The following is an 18,095-nucleotide window of genomic DNA, read 5'->3' as shown; positions in this document are numbered from 1 at the left end:
TGTTTCTTTATTAAATTTTATTTATTTATTTATTTATTTATTTATTTTTAATGAATCACCGTGAAGTTCATTTACAGACTTACAAACTTTCGTGATTACATTCCAGTCATACAATGATCGAGTACCCATCCCTGCACCAGTGCCCTTTCTCCACCACCAATGTTCCCATGATCCCCGCCACCCCCCCAACTCCCTGCCTCTGTGGCACGCACATTCTCTTTTACTCTCTCTCATGTTTGTTTCTTTACCTATTTTCATCATACAGTTCTTATCCAGAGTGATCATTCCCAGCTATCTTTGTCATAAATGACTTCTTCCCCAGCACTTGAGGCAGTCTTCCAACAATGGGTCATTCCTCCTGGTCCTTGTTTCTACTGTCCTTGGGGTATTGGTCGCATATTATGCTTTTTTTAATATCCCACAAATGAGTGTAATCATTTTGTGCCTGTCCCTCCCTTTCTGACTCATTTCACTCAGCATGATACTTTCCATGTCTATCCATTTATAAGCGAATTTCATAACTTCATTTTTCCTACCAGCTGCATAGTATTGCATTGTGTAGATATACAATAGTTTCTTTAACCAGTCATCTGTTCTCGGGCACTCAGGTTGTTTCCAGATTCTGGTTACTGTGAATAGAACTGCGATGAATATAGAAGTGCAGATGGCATTTCTGCTGCGTGTTTTTTGGCCCACAGGGGTATATTCCCAGACATGGTATTGTTGGATCATATAGAAGTTCAATTTCTAGCTTTTTGAAGAATCCCTATATTGTTCTCCAAAAAGACTGGACCAGTTGGCATTCTCACCAGCAATGAAGGAGAGTCCCTTCTCCCCGCATCCACCCCAGCACTGGTTGCCCTTATTCTTTTTGATGTATGCCAGTCTCTGTGGTATGAGATGATATCTCATTGTTGTTTTGGTTTGGATCTCCTTGATGATTAGCGAAGCAGAGTGTGTCTTCTGACCATTTGTATTTATTCTTTGAGGAAGTTTCTGTTCATTTCTTCTCCCCATGATGGGGTTGGATATTTTTTTCTTGTAACTTTTTACCAGTGACATATATATCTTGGATATTAACCCTTTATCAGATGGGTATTACATAAATAATTTTCCCAATATGTGGGCTGTCTTTGTATCTTGGTGATTGTTTATTTTGAGGTGTAGAAACTTCTTAGTTTGATGTAGTCCCATTTGTTTATTTTGCTTCCACTTGCTTGGACAGTTGTTTTTCCTTGAAAATTTCTTAAGCTTCAATGTCATGGAGGGTTCTACCTGTATTTTCATTGATATACTTTATGGATTCAGGTCTGATATGGAGATCTTTAATGCATTTTGATCTGACTTTTGTGCCGATTGTTAGAAATAGTACTAAGTTCATCTTTTTTGCATGTAGCTGCCCAGTTTTCCCAGTGCCACTTATTGAAGAGGCTTTCTTTGCTCCATTTCATATTTCTTCTCCTTTATCAAAAATTAGTTGATCATATATTTGAGGGTCAGTGTCAGGATATTCAACTCTGCTCCATTGATCTGCAGGTCTGTCTTTATTCCAATACCATTCTGTTTTAATACCAATGCTTTGTAGTAGAGTTTGAAGTTGGGGAAAGTAATGCCTCCCATTCTTTTTCCCATGAATTTCCTTAGTTATTCATGGGGGATTATTGTTCCATATGAATTTCAGGAGAGTTTGAACTACTACTTTGAAAAATATCATGGATGTCCTTAGAGAGAATGCACTGAATCTGTATAATACTTTGGACAGTATTGCCATTTTGACATTTTTTTTATTGAATCACCATGTGGAAAGTTACAAAGCTTTCAGGCTTAAGTCTCAGTTACACAATGCTCAAACACCCATCCCTTCACCAGTGCACATATTCCACCACCAAGAACCACAGTAAACCTCCCCCATCCCCCACAGTCCCCCACCTCACCTGTGTAGCTGATAAATTTCACTTTACTTTCTCTTTACTTTGATTACATTCAATATTTCAAAAAAAAACTCACTATTATTGTTTGGAGTTCCCCCGCCTCGAGTTGGACCTGCTGGAAAGAAGGCATTTGATAATTTGTTTTCCATTGCTGAGAATGGTGGCTACAATAGCGGCCGCAAGGTTTTGGATTTCTGTATTTTAGTAACTAAGTCCAGAGAAATTTCTGCCAGAAGTTGCATCATTGCTAGCTTGTACCTCTCTCCTCCTGATCCACGAGCAAAGGATGCATCTCCATTTCCTCCTGTTTTCTTTAACTTCTTGAAGTAGTGTTTTATAGTTCTCTTTGTATAGCTCCCTCACCACATTAGTTAAGCTGATTCCAAGATACTTGATTTTCTGAGGCACAATTGTGTACAGAATTGTTTTTCTAATATCTATTTTCTTCTCTTTCATTATTTGCATATAGGAAGGGCATGTATGTTTGGTAATTAATTTTGTAATCTGCCACTTTACTAAACAAGTCTATTGTTTCTAGGAGCATTTGTGTAGATTCTTTAGGATTTTCTAAGTATAGTATCATGTCATCTGCAAATAGTGAAAGCTTGACTTCTTCCTTTCCTATCTGGATGCCACTGATATCTTTTTCTTGCCTAACTGCTATGGCAAATACTTCCAGTACTATATTGAATAGGAGTAGCAAGAGTGAGCACCTTGTCTTGTACCTAACCTTAGGGAGAAAGCCCTTAGTTTTTCCCAATTTAGAATAATTCTTGCTGTGGGCTCTTGGTAGATAGCTTTGACTATATTGAGAAAAGTTCCTTCAACTCTCATTTTGTTGAGAATTTTCATCAGAAGTAGGTGCTTGATCTTGTCAAATGCTTTCTCTTCATCTATTAATATGATCATTTTTATCTTTTCTTTTTTTGGTATGCTATGTTATGTTGATTGACTTGCATATGTTAAACTGTCCTTGTATCCCTTGAATGAATCCTACTAGGTCATGGTGTATGAACCTTTTGATGAGTTGTTGGATTCTATTTGCAGTATTTTGTTGAGGCTCTTTGCATCTATCAGGAATATTGGTATGTAATTTTCTTTTTTGGTGGTGTTTCTGTCTGCTTTGGGTGTCAGGGGGATATTTGCCTCGTAGAAACTATTTGGGAATGTTTGTCTTTCTTGAATATCCTGGAAAATCTTGAAAAGTATTGGCAACTGGTCCCTTTTAAAGGTTTGAAAGTATTCACTAGTGAATCCATCCGGTTCTGGGCTTTTTTTTAGGGGAAGACTTTTGATTACCATTTGATTTCCTCAATGGTTATAGGTCTATTGAGGTATTTCAAATCATCCTGGTTAAGCCTTGGAATTATAGGAATTCAGGAATTTATCCATTTCTTCAAGGATTTATTGTTTCATGGCATAGATTCTCAAAGTAATCTCTGATGACCCTCTGGCCTTTTGTAGTTTCTGTTATTATGTCCCACTTTGCTTTTCTAATTTGGTTTATTAGCATTATCTCTCTGTTTCTTTCCGAGCATTGCTAGTGGTTTATTGATCTTGTTTATTTTCTCGAAGAAGTAACTCTGGTTTTGTTGATTTTTTTGGATTGTTTTTTTTTTCAATTCCAGCTCATTAATTTCTTCTCTAAACTTTATTATTTCCTTCCTCCTGCCTGGTTTGGGTTCCTTTTGTTGGTCATTTTCCAAGCTGTGAGGTTAAGTTACTTATATGGACCCCTCTTCTCTCTGGATAAATGCATGCATAGCTATAAACTTTCCTATTAACATTTCTTTTGCTGTGCCCCACAAGTTCTGGTAGCACAAGTCCTCATTTTCATTTGTTTCCAGGAATCTTTCAATTTTCATTTTGATTTCTTCTCTAACCCACTTGTTGTTCAAAAGCAAGCTGTATAAATTCCAGGTGTTTGATTTGGTTCTCCATTTCTATGTGTGATTCAATTCTGTTTTCAGTACATCATGATCTTAAAAGATAGTTGGTATCATTTATATCCTCTTAATTTTATGGAGGTATAGTTTATGGCCTCTCATGTCTAATTTTGAGAATGTCTTGTGTGCACTGAAGAAGCATGTGTGTCCAGCTTTTTGAGGATGGAAAGTCGTGTGTGTGTGTATTAATCCCTTCTCTTCTATTTCTTCTGGTTGATCTATTGAGAGGTGACAAAGTGGTATTGGATTCTCCAGTTACTATTGTGTTGCTATCAATGTCTATCTTCAAGTTTATTAGCTTTTTTTAAAGTGTTTTGCTGTTCCCTTGCTAGGTGCATATATCTTTAGGAGTGTGAGTACTTCCTCATGTACAGATTCCTTGATCGTTAAAAAATGACCTTCACTGTCTCTTCTAACATTCTTCAACCTGAAGTCTATGTGGTTGGGTACTAATATAGCCAGTCCAGAATTTTGGAGGGGGTTGTTTGCCTGGATAATTGCTTTCCAGACGGACTTTGAGTCTGTATTTGCTTTGATTGTTCAGATATACTTCTTGCAGGCAGCAGACTTTTGGGTTCAATTTTCTAATACATCCGAACACTCTGTGCCTCTTGATTGGTGCATTTAGTCCATTGACATTGAGAGACTTTAAAAAAAAATTATTGAATCACTGTGAGATAGGTACAAGCTTTCATGTTTGGGTTACAGTCACACAGTGATCAAAAACACCCATCCCTCCACCAGTGCACATTCCCCACCACCAATATCCCCGGTATACCCCCCCTTTCCCACCCTCCCCCTGCCTCCATGGCAGACAATATTCCCCATACTCTCGGGCATTATTGTGATGGCAATTTATGCCCTCTTTTCTTAGGGGTCTGGTGTACTTGTGGGATTGTCTTGTCTTAAATTAGCCCATTTAATTCTTCTTGTAACAACGGTTTTGAGTCCTGAGTTGTTATTTATCTGAGAAGTTGTATATTGTTTCTTCAAATCTGAATGAAAGTCTGACTGGGTAAATTATTCTTGGTAAGGCATTCATTTCATTAAGTTTTTTCACTATACTCCACCACTGTGTTCACCCTGGAGGGTTTCATCTGATTAAGTCTGCTGCAAATCTTACGGATGCTCCTTTACAAGCAATTTCCTTCTTTGGTCTTGCTGCTTTCATTTTTCTCTCTTTCTATGGTTTTTTCCATTCTGATTAGGATGTGTCTTGGGTTATTTGAATTTGGATTTCTTATAGCTGGTACCTTTTGGGCCTTCTGGTTTGTGTGCATGCACTCTTCAGCTCTGGGAACTTCTCAGCAATGATGGCTTTGATGGTTACTTCTTCATCAGGGTTTTCTTTCTGTCCATTTGATGATTCTTATGTTGTTACCCTTAACTTCACAGTGATGTTCTCTTTGTCATATTTTGATTTATTTTGAGAGGTTTTTCCACCTTCTGATGCTGTTTAGAGGTTTTCTGCACCTCATCTTGGAGCTCCTTGAATCTTTCCTCAACACCTGTTACTCTACTACTGAGATCTTCAGTGAGTTTTTCATTTCACCTACCAGATTTTTCTGCCTTTTTTTCATTTGTATTTTCCTCATTCCTCCTCCCAGATCCTCCTGTATTTTATTGGCTGTGTATTCTATTGTTTCTTTGAGCTCCTTGTGCATTCTTAACAGTTCCATTCTAAATTCCTTCTCTGTGGTATTTTATATTAGATTACTGAACTACCCTTCGGGGAAACTTTGAAATAAGTTTTATTGTTGCCAATGCACTTGGTTGTCATTTTATTTCAGGCACTGGAAATACTGTAATTGAAGCTGTAAAGGTTCTTATAGAGCATGGAGTTCAACCCAGTGTTATTATTCTACTCAGTCTATTCTCCACTCCTCACGGTAAGTTCAATACAAGACAGTAAATGGGGCTCCACTCAGTTATGGGTTGGATAAATACATATTTGTCTAGCATCTAATCTTAAGAAAAGTTTATTTGCCTCCAAGTTAAATCTAAATATAACATTTGTAGTTAATACCTGTGTTTTGTCACGTCCAAACTTAATGATAATATTCTACACCATTTTGATTTTCAAGTTCAAATGGGAATTTATGGATTAACTCTGCTAAAGAGGATGGAATTTGTTTTCCTGGTACCCCTCTTTGGGTAGAAACTGCAAGTAACTGAGAGATCACTTTATCTCTTGAATCCCATCCCCATCTGAGTCTAAGAACTTCTACTGAACAATAAAATCAAGATTCTAGCTACCCTCATAGTCTTGAAAAAATAAACGTTGAAATAAGAATATAAGTATTTAAGTTAGACTTCTGTTAAAAAGACAAAGTACATAATCTCCATTTATTAATGACTATTAATTCCATATTTAAGATCCCAGTTTTACCTGTAATCTAGGATAATTTGAAAGTAACCTAAGAAAGTAAACATATCCTAATATAATAACAATTAACAAAGGGTGAAATGATAATACACTCGGTACTATCTCCTGAGGTAGGGCACTTGCCTTGCATGTGGCCAAGTGAGGTTCTATCCCCAATATCCCATATGGTCCCCCAAGTACCACCAGGAGTAATTTCTGAATACAAAGCAAGGAGTAACCCCTGTGCATTGCCAGGTGTGTTCCCAAAAGAAACAAACAGACAAAAAAGAAAATAATCCTATATGCATGTAAATTTTGCTTTTGGTGTATTCATTATAGAATTTTATTTAGTACAGTTAAAATATTAAGGTAAATAAATTAGTAATTGAAAGATAATGGTGAAGTATGTATTAAAAATGTAGAGGCTTAGGGATATAGCTCACTGGTAGAATGCATCCCTTACATGGGTGAAGCCTAAGGTTTGATTCCTGCTATAAAACAAAGCAAAAAAATCACACTAACTAAGCTCTCCTCTCTCCTCTGAGTCTCTGGTAACCAGAAAAATGAATGTATTATTACACAATTATTATGCCATGTTTTTGAAAAATAATGACATAAAATTGTGTGATAAGTGTAAGAGAGGATAGTTTTATTTATTTATTTTTTTCTGTTTATAATAATATATATTTTTAAGAAACAACAGATTTCCAACAGTTGGAGAACAAATGAGGACGTTGGGGAAGCTTCAACAGAATGCCATGCACCTACTAAAAATTCCCGTTGTAAAATTGTATTTCTTGATTTTTTTAGTTTTTTCTTTTTTTTAATTTCTAAAGATTTATTAATAATTTGTACCATAGCTAATTAATTATGGTTATAATACAATCATAGTCGTAGATGAGTTTGATGTAATGATACAATTGCAAATTTATTTTGATATGTCTCCTTTAATACCAGAGAATTACAATATACTTGGTCTCCTAGCCCCTTCTTTTTTTTATATTTATATTTTATTTATTTATTTATTTATTTATTTATTTATTTTCAATCTGGACTTTATTGATCTAATAAAATTACATTAAGAATTGAAATGAATTATACATTATTGTGCTCATGTTTCCCCCTTACAAAGTTCGAGAACTCATCCCTTCACCAGTGCCCATAAGAGAGGATAGTTTTAAAAGAGAACATTTGAAGGGTGTAAAATGTTACCACTAATTATCAAATTTAAAGAAGATTAATGAAAATTATTACCACTAAAAGTCAGGCTTGAATTTAACATGGAACCTAATAAATCTTTCTTCAGCAATGAAAGTTAGACAAAAGCAAAATGCTATTTCAGTTTGTATTTTAAAATGTATGTTAGGGAGATGGCTCAAAGATTTGGAGCACATAGTTTGCATGCAGGAGCCCTGGCTTTGATCCCTAGCACTGAATCATTACCCCAAGACTGCCAGGAGTAGCCACAAGTACTACCAGGTATGCACCATGCAAAAAAGTAAAGTACACTTAAAATATTAGTAGTGATTATCTTAGAATGGTGGAATTGCATGATTAAATTCATCTTAAGCCTTTTAAAATATTTTAAATGTTTTACATTTAATTTATATTTTTTATAATTGAAAAGAAATATGTGGTTTCTTGAGTACTTTCAAACATTTCAAATCTCAGCTAACCCAAAGGGGACTATAAAATATATAATTTGAGGGCAGTATTTAGTAATCATTTAATAAAAATTGTAACTATTGTATTGAATTTGTTGTTTCATAATAAAAAAATATAACAGTAGTTGAAATGTTGTTGATGACAAAGGGTGATTTACTTGCTTATTAATATATGATAGAGGTGGCACTAAAGATGAGATAACCAAAAAGTTATGAGTTTTATAATATCATTGGAAGTAAAAAGTAGTCTTGTTATATCTAATATTATGTGCTAGTGGACTAGTCTATTATTTGGAGGAGGGAACCGCCCTCTGACAGTGCTTAGGGCTAACTTTTGACTCTATGCTCAGGGATTATTCCTAGTGGCGCTCTGGGGACCATATGCAGTGCTGGGGGTTAAATGAGGGTTGACTGCATGCATGGCAGGTGTCCTACTTGCTATACTATCTCTCCGGTTCCGATTATTCAGTACTTTGACAACATAGCTGAAAAATTCTTAATTTTGTGGCAACCTTGCTATGACTTTAATTTGAGTGGAATCCTAGCCAATCCGTTTACATACTCTCATTCAAATTTAGAGTTGTAACTTCTTTTTTCTCTTTTCCCTTTGTATTTCAGTCTTTCGTTATTTTATTTATTTAATTTGAGCACCATGATTTATAATACTGTTAACATTATTATTCAGGGATGCAATATTGCTGTACCACAGCCATCATCCAAGTATCAGCATTTTCCTAAGTAGAGAATTCAGTTCTATGTAGGCTAACTCTCAAGGTCTGTTATCATTGGCCAATTAAAAATTTTTTATTTTCTTTCTTTATATGCTTCACATATATTTTATATGCTTTATATGCTTCACACAGATTTTCAGCATTTGTCTTTTTCCCTTTCAGTCATTTTTCTCAGGACAATGTTATTTAGTTCCCTCTAAATTGCAATGAATTGCAGGATTTCATCTTTTAAAAAAATACTAAGTATTACTCCATTGTACATATATAACAATTTTTTAAATCTGCTCATCAATTGTTGGGCAATTGTGTTGATTTCAGAATTTGGTTATTGTAAATAGCATTGCAATGAACACAGGAGTGCAGTGAACACAGAAAGGCAAATGAAGACATTTAGTATTTTTGTGCTTTTGGAATAGATGCCAAAGTATATGATTGCTAGGTCATGTGGAATTTAATTTCTTAATTTTTAACGTCTCCCAAGAAGTGCTCAAAAGATCCAGAGACCCTTAAGGCAGACTGTCAGTATAGTGTAGGACCTAGGGGTGTAATACAGCTTAGGGCCCGAAGTACCATGGATTTCTCTGGACACATCCTGCTGTGCTTAGGAACCTCCAAAAGCGCAACTGTCATTGCTCAGGAGCCTCCAGGGCTTCATCCAATGATTCTTGGGGAACCATGTGGTACTGAGGATTAAATCAGGGTCAGCCACATGCAAGTCATGTGCCTTAACCCCTGTGCTATCTCTCTAACTCTATATTCTTTTCTATAGAGGCTGAACCAGTGAACATTTCCATCAAGAGTGGATGGGGGTTTCTTTTTCCACATTTTTCCACCAGCACTGATTGTATTCAGTGCTGTGCACCATTGTCATTTTGTGAGATATCTCATTGGCTTACTTATTTGTGTTTCCCTGATGATATGCGATGAAGAACACTTTTCATATATCTATTGATTCTTGAAAAGGTGCTTGTTCAGCTTGTCTCCTCATTTTGGTCTGGGATTTTGGGGTGTTTTTTGGAGTGCTCTATAAATCTTGGATATTAGGCCTTTGTCAGATTCCTGCGGGAGAATTTTCTCTGTTTCAGCAAGGCATATTTATATTCAAGCTATCTGGACTTTTGTAGTACCATTAATGTATTTGCTTCTTCTCACTTTTTCAGTGGAGTTGATTCATTGATGACACTTCTGAAGTCAATATTTTGGAGAGTTTTCTTTCGATGTATTTTATGGTTTTGAAACTAATATTGAGGTCTTTAATTCATCTTTAAATTTTGTGTATGGTGTGAGATAGCAGTCCAGTTTGGGTTTTTGCTTGTTTGCATGTGGGTAACCAGTTTTCCTAGCACCATTTAGTAGTGTAGCGTGTAAGTTCCCACTCTTGGGCTGTGTGAACTCCTCACGCGCAGGGATTACACACTAACGGATGTTCTTGAGCTCTCTGGGCTGCTCTCTCTCGCCACCCGAGTTCGGTGCTCTCAAGCCGCTTCTTCACCTGGGTCGGCTGTTGCCTTCGAAGAACGAGGGCCAAGCTGGTGGCTGATTAGTTGTCGCTTATTCAATCTCTCGTCTCTCCCAGCTCTCTCTCTATCTCGCTCTACAGTGTTCTCCGGGACCCCTTCTCCAGTCTCCCCAGCCACTCTTACTTACTCTCAGCTCTCAGCCTTCCCTCTAACTTGCAACCTTCTCCTCTAACTCTCCTTCCTCTCTACCCCCACAGCAACCTTCTACCTCTTCCTAGCAGCCGTTCTTTTTCTTCTCTCTCACTAAGCTTCCCCATCCTCGCCTCCCTGCCCACAGGAAGCACAATCAAAATGCTTTTTTCCAGTCTTTCTGACCCCCTGCAACCCACAAGGGCAAAACAGCCCTTAAGGTGTGTTTCTCCTCTCCTTAGACCTGCAACTTGGTTAATATCTTAAATTCTCCTTCCTAATACTTACCATTCTGTATGGACACAGTAATAGACTCTTTTAGGTTTGTAGGGTGACTCTCCTGGGGACATCACACCACAGATTCAGACTACAGTGCTCAGGCTGGATTAATTTTTCCTAACCCCAGCAGGGCCCAAATGTAGTTATTACTTTTTGGATCATGACAGTATTTGTCCATGACCAAGCACTTAACTTATAGTTAAGCATTAGGTCACTTTGTCCAGGCCCATTTCGATGTGGTTTATCATAGCTCACCGCTTGCCCTGGATCCATCCAGTCCCTCGTCAGGACCTGCTTTTGGGGATCTAGGAAGTAAAGGTAATTGAGGCTTAAGTCGAGAGAGCAGATGTCCAGGAGGTTTATTATCTGGAGTCAATCAACTCCCAAGTCACAGGCTTGTCTTTTTTTTTTTTGAGGGGTCACACCCAGTGATGTTCAGGGTTACTCCTGGCTCATGCACTCAGGAATCACTCCTGGCGGTGCTTGGGGGACCATATGGGATGCTGGGAATCGAACCTGGGTCGGCTGCGTGCAAGACAAATGCCCTACCCGCTGTGCTATTGCTCCAGCCCCCAGGCTTGTCTTTTTAACTGTCTTATTGTATCCATACAAAAAGCAACTGCTCTGAAATAACTAACCATGCAAAGAACAGTAAAGAGAAGAGAAAGACAATATTTGCAAGTCAGAGTCTGATCAGGAGACAAAGGTAATTGAGAGGTGGGGGGGGGCGGGCAGTCAAGAAACGCAAGCTACCAGTGGCCAGGGAGGAAGGGCAAATCTATATTATCCTACAGTGTAGGTTCTTTGTCATAGATCAACTGTCCATGATTCTGATCTTTTTTCTCTGGGTTCTCAATTCTAGACCATTGATCTGAGAGTTAGCCTTTATTCCAGTACCACACAGTTTTTTATACAACTTAAGTTAGGCAGTGAAAAGCTTTTCATCTTCTTACCCCAGGATTTCTTTTTCTGTTTGGGTAGTTATTAATTATTCCATATAAATTTTAACAGTATATTTTCCAGGTCTCTAAAAAATTCCACAGGCGTATTCATGGTGGCCAAATTCAGTCTGCATAGTATTTTGGGTAGGGTGATCAAGTTGTGTAACAATGATAATCCTTTCAATTCATAAAAAGAAAATATATTTTCATTTTCTGTGTCTTCTACTCTTTCTTTTAAGAGTAATCCAGTTTTTTGTATAAATCTTTGAATTATTTTCTCCAGTTGATTCTTTGCTGCTTGATTTTGAGAAGCACAATAATAAATGGAACTTAAAAGTACTTCTATTTGAACTTATTCTTTGTGTGTAGAAATTCAATGAATTTCTGCATATTTATTTTGTAGCCTGCCACTTTACTGTATGGGTTTATTGTTTCTAGAAGTATACTGTTGAAGATTTTGAGCCTTTCTATGTGTGCCACCTGTGTATACTTCTTTTTCAAGTGGAAAAACTTTTTTCAATTTGAATCCCTTTATTATGTGTTTCTTGCTTAATTGCTGTAGTACAGACTTTCAATACTGTTAAATAATAGTGGTCATTTTTATCTTGTGCCTAATCTTAGAGAAAAGGCTTTTAAGTTTTTGTCCTTGAGTATGTTGAAATTACCGGTGGGAGAATTATGTTGAGTAAAGTTCCTCCTATCCTTTTATTGTTGAGAATTTTTACCATGAATGGGTTATGAATCTTGTTGAATGCTTTTTCCACATTTATTGATATGATCCTATGATTTTTATCTTTCCTTATTTAATGTGGTTCATATTAATTTAATTCCATATTTCATTTTCTTTACATCCCTGAGAAACAAATCTCAATTGATCATGATGCATAATCCTTCTAATATTTTTTTATTGAATTCAGATTGTTTAGATTATTTGTTAAGAATCTTTGTATATTGAGCTGGTGAGATAGAACAGCAAGTAAGGTGCTTGCCCTCTATGTCACTGATCCAGGGTAAATCACTGGCACCCCATATGGTCCCTGAGTGCAGACCTAGGAGTAAACTGTAAGCAACACTGGATATGACTAAAAAAAAAGCAAGCAAAAGGATATCTATTATCTATGTTCTTCTGGGTTATTTATTGGCCTGCAAATTTTCTTTTTACTGGTATTTGTATATATGTTTTTGGTATCAAGTTGATCATCATCATCATCATCATCATCCTGTTGGGGTCGTCGAATTTCTCGAGCAGTCTCAGTAACATCTCCATTCGTCCAAGCCCTGAGATTTTAGAAGCCTCTCTCTACTCGTCCTTCTAACAATGCCGTACTGGAGGCTCTTTCAGGTTCAGAGGAATGAGACCCAGCTTGTGACTGGTTTTGGCATATTAATACACCATGGGGACCTTGCCAGGCTCTCCCATGTGGGCAGTAAACTCCCAGTAGTTTGCCAGGTTCTCCCAGAGAGGGAGAAGTAGGCTGTAAGATATCGAGCCGCAAAGTCCAGGAGCTGGCTTTTAAGTCTCTGGATGTTGGCTGTTGACAGGATTAAATGGTGCTAGGGGGGGGCAGTCCCTGGGTGTGACCGCCTAGCTACTGGGAAATGGGAAATCTGGGTGGAGCAGGCCCAATCCCTATCCGAGCAGCCTAGGAGGTCTCAGCCCCAGGTCCCACACACCTGGGTTCCTCTGCCGGTTCCTTCATGCATGAGGCTCATCTGAACGTATGGACAGGGGCCTTGAGCATGGCTGTGGCAAGACTCCAGACGTCTTCAGCTGCTGGGAGCTCTGCTCGGGGTTGGGAGGGAAGCTGGAGCCCAGTCCCTCTGAGGAGGCCCCGGGGAAGACAGCCAGGCACAGGCAAGAGACTCAAGTTGATAGTAGCCTCATAAAACTGTTCAGCGGAATTCCTGTTTGTTTGACTTTCTGGGAGAGTCTGACAAGGATAGGAAGTATGTCCTAGCCCCTCTTTGAAGGTTTGGGAAAAAACACTAGTGAACACATCTGGGCTTGGGCTTTTATTTGGGAAAACTATTTTGATTACAGTTTTGACTTCTGTAATAGAAATGGATTTGTTCAGATGTTCTGCTTCTTCCTGATTCAGTCTTGGTATTTATAGACTTTAAATTTTTATCCATTTATTTTATACTTTAGAATTTCATGGCATAAAATCATTCATAGTATTCATTTTGTTATTCCCCTACTATATTTCTTTTTAATTTTTTTATTTTATTAAATGACTGTGATTTACAATATTATTCATCTTTGAGTTTTAGACAATCAACATGTTGAGTTTTAGACAATCAACATCCCAGCACCAATCTCACTACCAGTGTCAATTTCCATCCACCAATGTTTCTCCCATAGGCCTGCACCAAGGTTTCCTCCATAGCCCCCCCTCACCACCAGCATAATATTCTTGCATTATCTTTTGTATGTCTCTGGTATCTGTTGTCATGTATTTCCTTTTGTTTCTAAGCCAATGTGATAAAGGTTCTTCTTTGTGAGTATAGAAAAGGGCCAATTGACCTTGTTTGTTCTTTTGAAAATTAGGTGCTGCTTTAATTAATGTCTTTAAATTTAGTTCCTACATTTTTGGTTTCTGTTCTAAGTTTTTATCATTTTCCTCTTTCTACTTTCTGGATGCCCTTAGGTTCTTTTTCTAATATTTTAAGGTGCCTAGTTAGGCTATTTACTTAGGTATTTTATTGTTTCCTAATGAATGCTTGCATTCTTATGAACTTCCCTTTTAGCATACTTTTTCCTTGACTCATTTCCTCATTTTTGTTTGTTTCCAGGAATCTTTTGAATTATTTCATTTCCTCTTTGACCCACTGTATGTTAAGTCATAAGTGTTTCATTTCCAAGTGCTTGATTTCTCTCAGGTTTCTGTTTGTGGTTAATCTTTACTCTGAACACATTATTGTCTGAGACAGTACTTATTTCTTCTCTCTTGATTTTTATGAATACTTGTTTTGTGTTTCAGTATTTGGTCTATCTTAGAGAATTTACCATATGCACTAGAGACAAAATGAACTCTACTTTTTAGTGGAAATACTCATTTTTTCATTTCCTCTTTTAAGGCCAGTGTTTCCTTATTGAGTGTTCAAATATTTTACTACTATTACATTGCTTTCAGTGTTAGCAGTTGCTTCATATATTTTGATGGTCTTTAGTTTGGTTTCTATATGCTAAATAGTGTTGTCTTCTTGATGTATGCATCTGTTGATCATTACATAATGTTCATCTCTGTGACATACAACATTTTAACTCTAAATTATCTGATATAAACCTGGCAATCTTGGCCTTTTATATGCTTCTATTTGCCTGTAAGTGTGTTTCCTAGTCTTTTTTTTTGAACCTGTGTTAATCCAGACCATTCAGATATGCCTCTTATAATCAATAGAAGTTTGGGTTCAGTTTTCTGATTCATCCAGCCATTCTGTACCTTTTATTTGGTGAGTTCAGCTTATGGATATTAAGTGAGATTATTGAAATGAAAGAACTTATTGCCATCTTCTTATATTAATTCTGAGTGTTTGTGAAGTTTTTCTTTGCATCTTTGGCAGTCTTTTATTTTATTTACCTGTACTTAGATATCTGTCTTTTACGCAGTGGTCAGGTTCCAATGGCCTCTTCTAGAGTGTTTTCCTTGAGATTAACAGGTTGTTTGCTTTTAATTCGAGACTGCATTCCCTCTTAAATTTAAAGCTGGTGAGTCTCATGTGCATACTCTTCTAAATTCCATTTTACAATTTTTGCTATCTCACAACTCCCAGGCAGAATTTGTTTGCTTTTCAAAAGAGAGCGTGTAGTGTGATCCTTGTAAATCTGTTTCAGTATTTTAGTAACTATAAAGTTCTTTAGCTGGTATTCACCTTTTTGTTGTGTTTTTCGGCCACACCAGGCAGTGCTCATGGCTTATTCCTGGCTCTGCACTCAGGGATCACTTCTGGCAGGTCTGGCGAACCATATGGGGTACTGGAGATTGAACCTGGGTCAGCTGAGTGCAAAGCAAAACACCCTACCCACTGTGCTGTTGCTCCAAGCCACCTTGTGCCCTTTTTAAAGTTTGAATGATAACCTATAAGTATTATTGCTTACCTATTTATTTAATTCAACATGTCATTGAATTTCTTATTGATCTGTAGGATTTCATTTGATATCTCAACTGTGAGTCTTATGACCATTCCCTTATATGTAACTTTCCTCTTTGATCTTGCTACTCTTATGATTCTATCTTCGATTTTTTTTGTAATTTTAATTACAATGTGTCTTGGTGTTACTCTCTTTGTATTTATGTTGCTTGTAACTCTTTGTATTTCTCACATATGGGTGTGTTTTAATCCCTAGATTATAGACGTTCTGATAATTTCTTCTACCAATAGTTCTTTACTATTCCCTCCTTTCCATTGGGGATCCTTACACTTTGGATTTTGTTCCTTCCTTGTTGTTATTGGCCACATCTGGTGCTGTTCAGGGCTAACTTCTGACGCTACTCTCAGGAATCATTCCTCAATGGGTTGGGGACCATATAGGATGCCATAAATCGAACCAGTCTTTTTCATCAGTTCATGCAAGGGAATGTGTGTCTACCATCTAGACCTTAAATGCAGTTGGGTCACCTCCCTGCCTGGGGCTGGATATGAATGCCCCACTGCCACTCAAGGTTAGGAATTTTGTGAGAATCACCTTTCCTTTAAGTAATAAGCTGGAATTATAAATAAGTTTGCAAATATAGGACATATCAACAACATATATTTTTTCCAAAAAAATGATTCTATCATAGATATATTTACTCCCCTGTCCTCAAAAATTCTGAGTCCATTTTATTTACTGGTACTGGAAGAATATGCTTTCAGCCGTGCAGCAAGCCAGGAAAACTATCTTGTACATTGAGTATGCTACTCAAAAATAACATCTCTCTCCTCCCTCTAATTCTGTATCTAAAGAGAAAATCTGTATCTGAAGAGAAAGTACATTGCAATGGCAGACATCACTCACTATAAACATGCAAAAGTACTTATACAGACAGCCCCTATTTAAGGATTAATTTGATGAATATAAAATTCTTGTATTCCAACTATTACCAGGAATCCTAACATAACAGTAACTCTCTTTTTTTATTTTCTGAAGGTGCCAAATCAATCATTCAGGAGTTTCCAGAGATCACAATTTTGACTACTGAAGTACATCCTGTTGCACCCACACATTTTGGACAGAAATACTTTGGAACAGACTAAGTTAATAAAGGGAATGATTTTGTGTAATATTACAGTTATGTTTTGAATATCTATCTGTTTTGTGAATTCCTTTGAGGAATGGCAGATTAAAATTATGTTAAAGATGCTTTGTAGTTTTTGGAAGTAGATATAACAAAAGGAAATATTTGAATTTTAATCATTTTGTTTATTTCTTGATCATTGGCATGATATTTAGCAATAAATATACACGCTTTTAGAAAATATTTTAACAATACATTCATTCAAATTTATGAATGCTCAGTACATTGAAACTGTTCCCTAACAGATGAACCTTTCAGCTTAGAGACTGAGCTTCCAGGAGCTTTAGAGACTGAATAAACTCATAAATAAATCCATGAATAAAATCTAATTGGAATTGGTTCTTTGTTCTATCGTAGTTTGCATATTTTAATTTGCCTTTAGGTCAAGAGAGGTTTTGCAGACATGGTTATTGTTACTTCAGTCTAACTTTTTTGCTTTCTGGTACTGTACATGTTTGTAAGATGATTAGTATAAAAAACATAGAGAATGCCTCCTGGAATTTCACATTTCCATTAATATTCTCACTCAATTTGCAGATCCAGAATATGTGGATAACTCTCTACTCAGGTCATAATGTTTTTACCGGTCCATTTTCTACATTGCCTTGCCTTGGTGCTAGGTGCCTTGCAAAGCATAACACAATGGAGATGACGACGGTGCATTTCTAGAAACTAGACCTTTATTACTATAATTTACATGTATTGAACCAAGGATGTTTAAATATTAACAAGGATAGTAGGTTAAGTCCTCTCAGTGGCATCAGTGCTTTGGAAAATAATTTATTGTGTCTTTTTCTGAGATTTGGAATAAAGGATGTTTCTTGTGTCTTGTGGTTCATAAATAAACTAAGATCTTTCATTTTCAATTTGGAGGTTTCTGCTGAATATCTCTAACTTAGAAATTAGTTTCATTGGATATTTGTCAATTTTATATGGTTAAAATGGGGGAAAATTCCATGATTTTTAAATTCCTAGATTTATATGTGATCATATATAGGCTTTGGGAAAAAATAGAATCTTGGGACCAGAGTAGTAGGGTGTTGCCTTGCATGGGGCTGACCCAGATTTGATATCCAGCATCCTATGTGGTACCCTGAGCTCCGCCAGAAGTGATCCCTGAGAGCAGAGCCAAGAGTAAGCCCTGAATGCCACTGGGTATGTCCAAAAAAGTAACAGAATCGTTTAGGAACAGTGTTTGTTTTCTGAAAATTGCTCATCAGATCCTGTTTTCATGTTATATTGACATCAAAACATTTTAACAGTGGTTGCTGTTATTTTTTTAATTTTTTAAATTTTTTTGCTTTTTGGGT

At 36.8% G+C, this 18,095-nt stretch overlaps 1 protein-coding gene across 3 annotated transcripts in view; it reads left to right on the top strand.

Moving 5' to 3' along the window:
• The window catches only part of UPRT (uracil phosphoribosyltransferase homolog), an 85,857-nt gene extending 68,206 nt beyond the window's left edge, over positions 1-17,651 (top strand). For 2 of the 3 annotated variants that reach the window (XM_055121379.1, XM_004620917.2), the window contains exons 7-8: positions 5,668-5,766; positions 16,638-17,651. In XM_055121379.1, the coding sequence (XP_054977354.1) occupies positions 5,668-5,766; positions 16,638-16,744 (206 nt within the window). In that variant the 3' untranslated portion in view covers positions 16,745-17,651. The remainder of the gene's footprint in view (positions 1-5,667; positions 5,767-16,637) is intronic. The other variant, XM_055121378.1, reaches the window with a different exon arrangement.
• The last annotated feature ends 444 nt before the right edge of the window (positions 17,652-18,095 follow it).

Source organism: Sorex araneus, chromosome X (genome assembly GCF_027595985.1).
Source record: "Sorex araneus isolate mSorAra2 chromosome X, mSorAra2.pri, whole genome shotgun sequence".
NCBI classification, from domain to species: domain Eukaryota; kingdom Metazoa; phylum Chordata; class Mammalia; order Eulipotyphla; family Soricidae; genus Sorex; species Sorex araneus.
The sequence above is the reverse complement of the archived record's forward strand: the minus strand, read 5'-3'. Positions and strand labels throughout refer to the sequence as shown.